This window comes from Humulus lupulus, chromosome 8 (genome assembly GCF_963169125.1).
Source record: "Humulus lupulus chromosome 8, drHumLupu1.1, whole genome shotgun sequence".
Classification (NCBI taxonomy): domain Eukaryota; kingdom Viridiplantae; phylum Streptophyta; class Magnoliopsida; order Rosales; family Cannabaceae; genus Humulus; species Humulus lupulus.
In genome coordinates, this window is record NC_084800.1 from 121,610,718 (window position 1) to 121,619,916 (window position 9,199).

Sequence of the window (9,199 nt, forward strand, 5' to 3'; positions counted from 1 at the left end):
TAATCCAGAAGAACAATTGCCAATCACAAACATCTCATTCACGTCATCTCCAATTTTGTCTTCTAATGAAAATTCGTCACCCACAAAACGAAAAATAAATAAACAAGGAAACAAAAAAACAAAACATTTGTTTCCAAAGTTATTCTGTGGCAATAATCTACATAAACAAAGTTTTTGTGGAGAAGAAAAGGAGATAGCTTAAATTTTAACCTCAAAGAAACAAAAGAAAGGTTTCAGTTCCAAGCACACTCATCTTGCGACACGTGGCATTCAGCCAATCTTGAGTGTGTGGCCGTTAACCATTTGAAAACCAATCCTCACGATATCCCTTCCGGTACACTCAAAACTCTACCTCTATAAGTTCCCTCCTTTCCCAAAATTTCGGCCTCAGAAAAATAACACTGCACTAGTACTATCAAATCTTTAGAAGTCTAATTACAGCCACCTGATCCCGAAGACCGATGGCCGCCGCCGTGTCCACCATCGGAGCCGTTAACCGAGTTCCGGTACGCACCATTATTACTTCAACTGGCTTAGCTATACTTTAGCTCCCTTATTTACGTTAATTGTTAGTTAGTCTTAATAATAGCACTAGTTATCAGTTTAGCAGTAATTTTGTGTCTAATTATCTAAATCAAGTTCAATATACTATGTGACATTATTTAAATTTTAATAATATGTGTGTATGCATGTACGTATTTTGTTGCAGTTGAGCTTAAATGGGTCAAACAATGGATCCAATTCTGTTCAAAGCTCAAGCTTCATGGGAAACAGCTTGAAGAAAGTGGCGAGCTCATCTAGAGTGAACAACTCCAAGGTTTCAGCTGGGAAATTTAAGATTGTTTCGGAGGTCGGCGATGAGAAGAAACAGACAGACAAGGACAAGTGGAAGGGCCTTGCCTACGACACCTCAGACGACCAACAAGACATCACCCGAGGAAAGGGTATGGTTGACTCACTCTTCCAAGCTCCCACAGGAGCTGGAACTCACTACGCCGTCCTCAGCTCTTATGAATACCTCAGTACTGGACTTCGCCAGTGAGTTATCTGTTTTCAATATATGATACCGACACATACATGTTTCATAAATTTTTAAGTGTATAATTGGTTGGTTTGTTTGATTGATTCAATTTGTTAATTTTATTAGTTTGGACAACAACATGGACGGTTTCTACATTGCCCCTGCTTTCATGGACAAGCTTGTTGTTCACATCACCAAGAACTACATGACTCTGCCCAACATCAAGGTACGTACAATCAAATTCCACATTCTTCCATAATAGATATGCGTGCGCAGCCCAAATTAACTATATGATTTTACGAAATCAAACAGGTTCCACTTATCTTAGGTATTTGGGGAGGCAAGGGTCAAGGAAAATCTTTCCAGTGCGAGCTTGTGTTCGCCAAGATGGGAATCAAGTAGGAATTGATACGTCCATTATAATTTAAAATTATTCTCAATTTTAGCTTCATAAATATTTTGATGAAAAAAGGTCAATTAAAACATATTAATTATATGTTGTTACGATTATCATTTAATAAAGTTTTGATAAACATGTGCAGTTCTATTTTGCTTCCTAAAAATTAATTTACACTGTGTTGCAGCCCAATCATGATGAGTGCCGGAGAATTGGAAAGTGGAAACGCCGGAGAGCCAGCGAAGCTGATCAGGCAGAGGTACCGTGAAGCCGCTGATATCATCAAGAAGGGGAAGATGTGTGCCCTATTCATCAACGATCTCGACGCCGGAGCTGGTCGTATGGGTGGAACCACACAATACACAGTCAACAACCAGATGGTCAACGCCACCCTCATGAACATCGCCGATAACCCCACCAATGTCCAGCTCCCTGGAATGTACAACAAGGAAGAGAACCCACGTGTCCCCATCATCGTCACTGGTAATGACTTCTCCACCTTGTACGCTCCTCTCATCCGTGACGGTCGTATGGAGAAGTTCTACTGGGCACCCACCCGCGATGACCGTATCGGTGTCTGCATTGGTATCTTCAAGCACGACAATGTGGCCGCCGAAGACATCGTCAAGCTCGTCGACACTTTCCCTGGACAATCTATTGGTAGGGTTTTACTCCTAAGTAATTTATTTTTATAATAAATATATAAACAAACATTTGGTATATCTAATGTTGTTTTTGGTTTTATATGGTAAGATTTCTTTGGTGCCTTGAGGGCGAGAGTTTACGACGACGAAGTGAGGAAGTGGATATCAGGAGTGGGAGTGGACAGCATTGGGAAGAGGCTGGTGAACTCGAAAGAAGGACCACCCAAATTCGAGCAACCAAAGATGACAATTGAGAAGCTGTTGGAGTATGGAAACATGCTTGTGCAGGAGCAAGAGAACGTGAAGAGAGTTCAGTTGGCTGACAAGTACTTGAGCGAGGCTGCTCTTGGTGAGGCTAACGAAGATGCCATTAAGAGTGGAACTTTCTACGGTTAGCTCCTACTGACGCCTTGATGGGAGGTTTGCATCGTCATCTTTTTTCACATAAATATAAGTTTAGAACTAACTAATGCATATGTATTAAAATATATCGTTTGTTTAAAACATAATTAAGGATCTTTTGTGTATAAACGACACTAGTATGGTACTGTGTTTGAGAATATCTATTTATTTGTTGTCATTTTGTTTTTTGGGAGCAGGCAAAGCAGCCCAGCAAGTGAGTGTTCCTATGGCCGAAGGTTGCACTGATCCAAATGCTAAGAACTTCGACCCTACTGCTAGGAGTGATGATGGTAGCTGCACGTATACTTTCTAAGGCGTTTTATCACTTTTTTCTTTCCTTCTTTTTTGGTTTAACGTTGATTAATGTGGGAGGAGCTTCTTTTGTAAGGACGATCGATAATAAGTAAAACAATATTATTTGTGTTGTTTTTACCTTCGGTTTGATGGGTTATAGGTGAAATAAAAATATTCTAATTTTTGTGTTGTAGGAAATGTTTGAATATTCCCTTTCTATATCCAACTTTAGTCTATTGTAACTAAACTACTGTTCTGAATTGTATCACCCAGTAGCTGTTATGATTATGTGCCAACTGGGCTTGACATAATATATAGGCCGGGCTCGTTGTAGGATTTGAAGACGTTTTCAGAATAATGAGAATCCATTCATTAAAGATAAACCATTCAATACAAGGATATCATGAATTTGACAATTATTGACATTGGAAAAAAAAACCATATTTTCAAATCTCATTTCACAATATTAATGGAAAGCTCCAAGGAGAAACACCATTTAAGAGCCATTAATATTTCTTGAGCCTCCAAATAGTCTTTCTTTTAACGATTGCTCCAAAAAATTCCAATTTTTTCACTATGTTAAAATTAGCTTTTTGTTTTACCCAATCGCGACATTCAACTCGCTGTTAGACAGCGCTAAGGTGGCAGCTAATTGTTCTCATTAAAAAGGGTTTTGTCGACAATTATTAAACTGTTAGCAAAGGGTAATTAAAAAAAATTCTAGGTCGAAGCCCAAATGCCCAATTAAGTTATCCCCTCTAACTCCCTCATTCTTACTCAACCATCCCTCAACTGCACCCTCACTGTCTCAACTCTCTCTCTCTCTCTCTCTCTCTCACTTCTCTATCTCTTTCTCTCTTTTTTCTCTCCCTCTCTTGGTGTCTTGCAGGTGGTAACCAATGATTGACAGGGTTACGGGGTGGGCCTTGACAGTGCAGGCTAAGAGGCTTAACGCAAGTACTCTCTTTTGTTCTCTCTCTGCCTTGCAGGTGGCAAGGCTAGCTGGCAATCGACGGGGTTGCAGAGGGGGCTTGACAGCGCAAGTACTCTCTTTCTCTCTCTCCTACAGGTGGCAGAGGTAGTTGACGATTGATATGGCTAAAGGTGGTCGACAATGGGGTTGAGGTGGTTTAGAATATGAAGTTTGTATGTTTTTTTTCTGGTATATTGATATTATTGAAAAGAAAAAAAAAATGAAATTGGTATATTGATTCTTCATGGTTTGGTATTGTAAATGAATTTGTGTGTGTTTTGTCTTGAATCTGATGACAAGATCATTGTTAGTTCTTTTTTGAAGAACTTTGGTGTATTCTCAAGCTCTTTTATGTATTTATTTCTTGGGGATTTTGCTATTAGATGACTATTTGGTAAAGAAAAGGCATGAAGCAATATTTGAGTTCTATGGACTTTTAAAAGGTATGGGGATGGGGCAAAGAATTTTTTTTATTTATTTTAAAAAATAAATAAATAAACTAATTAAGCAGCAATTAATAACTACCAGTAAAAGTTTGACCAACACCGACAAGACTTTTAACACTAGTTTTGTGACTGTCGCCAGAAGTCAACGACGACAATTTGTTTAAAAAAAGTCTTTGGCGTGGTGTTTCTTCAGAATTAGAGACAACTCCATTAACATTCAGCTTTAAAACACAAACATAAGGAGGAAGCCATTCAATAGCAGTTCGTTTCATTACTTCAAATTACTTTTAGCCTAGTTAATCCTACCAAAACTCTTATTTTCCTTTAAATAAGATCTTCTATCAATAATATTATCCAAAGGAGAAGTAGCAACACCTTTATGAAGAGTATTTTTTTGTCATTCCAAAGAGCTCATAATAAACAAAAGAAAAATTCAAACTAGCTCACAATCTTCAACATGTAATTACTAGAAATGATAATATGTTTCAAATTAGCTAATTTTCAAACAAACCAACAATGCATGATTCATATTTTCCAAATAATGGACACACCTAAAACAAGGAGAAAGAACAAGTTTTCTATAGTAGAGTTGGTTAGCTATGGGAATTGCATGTGTTGTAAATGCTATACAAGACAAGACTTAAAATACACTCAAGATTAAGAACTAAACACCAACAGTTTGACCTAATAGATTGGTATCTCCCAGTCTTACATCGTTCCAGTATGAGAAAAAATAATTATTACAACCTTTAGCAACCACTTCAATCTATACGAACAATTCTCCCTAAACTTTTTGAAACTAAAGCCTCAAAACTTTCTCTCCACTAAAATCTTGAAACAACAAATCAAGGCTAAACTCTCTCCAAATCACTTGCTCTCAACCCTTACAATGCTCTTCAAAAGTGTTTCCCAGTTCTCTTTGAAAATGACTTGATGTTCTAAAATGAACAAGGCACAAGCATTTTATAGGCAATCCAAATAAAAGACTTAAACTCTGTTTTTAGGTAAGAGAACCAACATAATTTTCTAAATACAGTGTGGGCATGCCTTATCGCTCTTAAGCTTTGCACGAGACTCTAAATACAGCATGGGAATGCCTTATCGCTCCTATACTTTTGTAATATTTGAGAGTTATTGGAGAAACAAAACCCAAAAAAAGGAGGAAAAGATAATTGCAAACATTACTTAACAAATTTTGTTTAAATAGAAAGTATTAACACTACAAGAAAAATCACTTTTAGGGGCGACAATATTAGGGGCGACATATTGTCGCCCCTAATATTATGGAAAGTTATTAGGGGCGAAAAAATGCAATATTACGGGCGACACGTCGCCCCTGATAGTGAGATATTTTACGTGAAATTTGGTCGCCATTTTAAAATTGGTGAAAAGTATTAGGGGCGACACGTTGTAAGTCGCCCCTAATATTAGAGCCGTCGCCCCTGATAATCAGATATTTTACCCAAAATTAAGAGGGAAATTTTGGCGGTGTGTTTTAATTGTGAAAAGTATTAGGGGCGACACATCGCCCCTAATAATAGGACCCGTCGCCCCTAATAATTTTATATACTCATCTTTCTCCCTGCCCCTCACCAGATCTGTAACAAAACAAAAAAAACGAAAACACACAGAGTCTTCCCCTCTCTCTTCCCCTGATCTCTCTCTCTCACTCCTTCTCTCTTCCCCCGATCTCTCCCTCACTCCCTCACTCCCTCACTCTTCCCTCTCTCTCCCTCTCCCTCTCCGTCTTCTCAATCTCGGCTCTGTCTCCCTCTCTCTCTCGGCTCCGTCTTCTTCTCCATCGGCACCGCCTCAGAGCCGCTTCCACCACCGCCTCACGGAGCTGCTGCGAGACCACTGCCACACGGAGCCGCCTCCACCAACGCCTCCACCACCTCTGTAAGTATATATATATGTATATATATAAATTAGTTTATTTATTTATGTATTATATATATAATAAGTCAGTGTGTATAATATATTTATAGTTTTTTTATTTATTTATGTGTTTATTTTATAAATATATAATGTGTGTCTGTGTTTATATATTTATATACATTTATATAGTTTATTCTTTATTTATTTTATAAATATATATAATGTGTGTCATGGTGTGTGTATGTATATTTATATATATTTATAGTTCATTTATTTATTTATATTATTTTTGATAACTATGTATATTATGTTTGTGTAGAAATTGAAGGAGTATCTTTTGGAAAATTTGTGATTAGGATATCTCTAATTTTGTGGCATCAAGGTATTTATAAATTTTATAATTTTGCTTAATTATTTTAATTAATATGTGAATTTGTGTAAAAATTATTATGTTTTTAGTGTTGTTAATATGTAAGTAATAAAATAAATAAATAAATAATTATAATTTAATAATAATAATATGTGTGTAGAAAATAATGTGTGTTGACTGTTTTAAATATATTTGTAGAAAAATATATATTGTGAATATGTGTAGAAAAATGTATAATATATTGTTAATGTTCTGGAAATTTTCTGAATGTCAATTGCATGCTTTTAAAATTTTGGGATAGCTTAGAATATAGTCGTTATGCTGCTGAAATTTTGGTAGAGTTGCGAGAATTAAATAATACAAATTTTTTTGAATAATTTGAATTAACAAAAAAACATAATTTAATTTAATATTACCAAGTTTAATATTTTTAAAATAAATTAAAAAACTATATAAATAATGTAATTTAGTATTAACAAATTTAATATTTTTAAAAATTAGATAAATAATTTAATTGAATATTAACAAATTTAATAATTATAAAATAAATTATATTTTTTAATAAATAATTTTAAAAAATTAAAAATATTATAATTTAATTTAATATTAACAAATTTAATAATTTAAATATAAATTAAAATTTAAATAAATAATTTTAAAATAAAATAAATAATTATATTTTTATTTAATATTAACAAATTAAATAATTTAAAAATAAATTAAAAATTAGATAAATAATATTAACAAATTTAATAATTTAAAAATAAATTAAATTTGTAGATAAATAATTTAAAAATAAGTTTGATAGTTAAAAAAATAACTAATTATGAAATAATTACCTATAATTAATTTATAAGACATCGTAAAACTGCTAGTGTTAAAAAATATTTCATTTTTTGTTGCTTTTCTTTGGTGATAAAATTTGATCACCAAAGATAGGATAGAAGTTTTTTATATTATCACCTAGTGATAATTTTTTCACCAAAGTTGTTTTAGTTAGATTAATTTTGTTGATAAAAAATATATTTATATTTGAAATGTTTGAAATATTAGAATTATTAGTGTTAATATGTGTTTAGGTTTAGGTAATATTAGTGTTATTAATATTTATTGAAATGAAATATTGAGAGATTGGGAGATATTTAGAGAGAGATTGAGGAAGGAAATGGAGAGGAGACGACTGTAGGAGTATGGGGCTGTCTAGAGGGGAGATGAAAATAAGATGTAGGTTTAGGTTAAATAAAAATATTAAGTCGCCCCACTCTTATTAGGGGCGACATTGTATTAAATGATATGCACTCATTTAAATAAAACGTTCTTTGTTTCCTATAATTTTTCAAAACTACTTTTTTCCTTCTAATGTCTGAGGTTGACTTTAGTTATAATATCATAACTACTACATGTTGATTTGTATGGTATTTGAGAATGAAAATATAGTCATAATTTAAAATAATTAATAATATAACACGGGAAACGTAGAATATGATACGAGATAGACTACATATCATATTCATTTTTATTCAATAATATTACATTATAGAACTGATCTTACTACAATTAACGTTACACATAACGATTATTAGAATAAAAACTAACATGCATTACAGGTTCAAATACTACTACCAAAAAGTATTGGGCCAAGGTGTGGACATGAGCGAGGAGTGGGCCGCAAATTGAAGGGGTCGAGGTCCGTGGCCGATTCCACCGTCGTCGCAGCCGACGTATCCCTACATGTATGGAGCTCGATCGTCCACATTACCTCCCCAATATCCTTGGTCGATGCTGCCACCACAGCAACTGCAACAACTACAACCGCAACAAGAAGACAATAGGGAGGACGAGGCAACTGATTTAGGAGATTAGGTTTATTTTATTATTAATTATTGTTAAATTATATGAACAATATAAATATTTGTTATCTTAATGTATTAAGAATATGGATAATTGTTATCTTAATAAACTAATTTGAATATTTAATATAATATTTTTATTTTTAATATTTTATTTTCAATTATTTAAATTTAAATTAATAATTTAGATTAATAATTAATTAAAATTTTATTTAATTATTTTTTATAAATAAAACATTTTTAGGGGCGACTAGTGACATATCAGGTGTGCCATATCGACTAATATTTATGTCACGTGTAAACATTTGGGGCGACATCTCATGGTATTAGGGGCGACATGCCGCCCCTAATAATCAAATATTAGGGGCGACTAGTGACATATCAGGGGTGACACATCGACAAAAATTATGCAAAATGGTCAAATTTTTGGGGCGATATTTCAACTTTTAGGGGCGACCCATTGAGTTGCCCCTAATGTACCATATTAGGCACATTTTATCAGGGGCGACAGATCTGGAGCGACATGTCGCCCATGATATGTATCAGGAGCGACTTTTAGGGTTATTAGGAGCGACGCATGTCGCCCCTAAAACCCATTTTTGTTGTAGTGTAACCATAAATTAGTTTTAGGTGAATTATTTTTACCACAAATTCTACCTTAATTTACATCAAACTAACTTAGAGACCTATAAGGTGGGAACAACATCGTCATTGACTTTTGATGTTCAAAAGTTCCAAGCAATGTTGGAACTTAATAAAAGTGAGAACCTTTGTTATTGCATGGTTATATGCACTAGGCACTTTCTGGAGTTCTGCAACTCCTTCTTCAATCTTGTTCCTAATCTAAAAAAAATCCTTATATCTATATGTATGGAGATCTTATGTGGTAGACAAGATTTTTACAAAATGACTAGTTATCTGAGT

At 34.0% G+C, this 9,199-nt stretch overlaps 1 protein-coding gene across 2 annotated transcripts; it reads left to right on the plus strand.

Moving 5' to 3' along the window:
• The first annotated feature begins 315 nt into the window (after nt 1-315).
• LOC133798389 (ribulose bisphosphate carboxylase/oxygenase activase, chloroplastic) lies at nt 316-2,956 on the plus strand. 2 transcript variants are annotated; one of them, XM_062236655.1, is made up of 7 exons: nt 316-506; nt 710-1,038; nt 1,148-1,247; nt 1,334-1,419; nt 1,606-2,078; nt 2,172-2,482; nt 2,662-2,956. In XM_062236655.1, the coding sequence occupies exons 1-6, from the start codon at nt 462-464 to the stop codon at nt 2,456-2,458; spliced, it is 1,320 nt and encodes a 439-aa protein (XP_062092639.1). In that variant the 5' UTR covers nt 316-461; the 3' UTR covers nt 2,459-2,482; nt 2,662-2,956. The 2 variants fall into 2 exon arrangements, with proteins under 2 accessions (XP_062092639.1, XP_062092638.1); XM_062236654.1 differs by having other exon boundaries at nt 2,172-2,453.
• Nucleotides 2,957-9,199: the final 6,243 nt, after the last annotated feature.

Coding starts and splice junctions, on each gene's coding strand:
- LOC133798389 (XM_062236654.1), top strand. CDS start 462: ATGGCCGCCGCCGTGTCCACCATCGGAGCCGTTAACCGAGTTCCG. Junction 507..709: donor GAGCCGTTAACCGAGTTCCG/GTACGCACCATT, acceptor ATTTTGTTGCAG/TTGAGCTTAAATGGGTCAAA. Junction 2,454..2,661: donor TAAGAGTGGAACTTTCTACG/GTTAGCTCCTAC, acceptor TTTTGGGAGCAG/GCAAAGCAGCCCAGCAAGTG.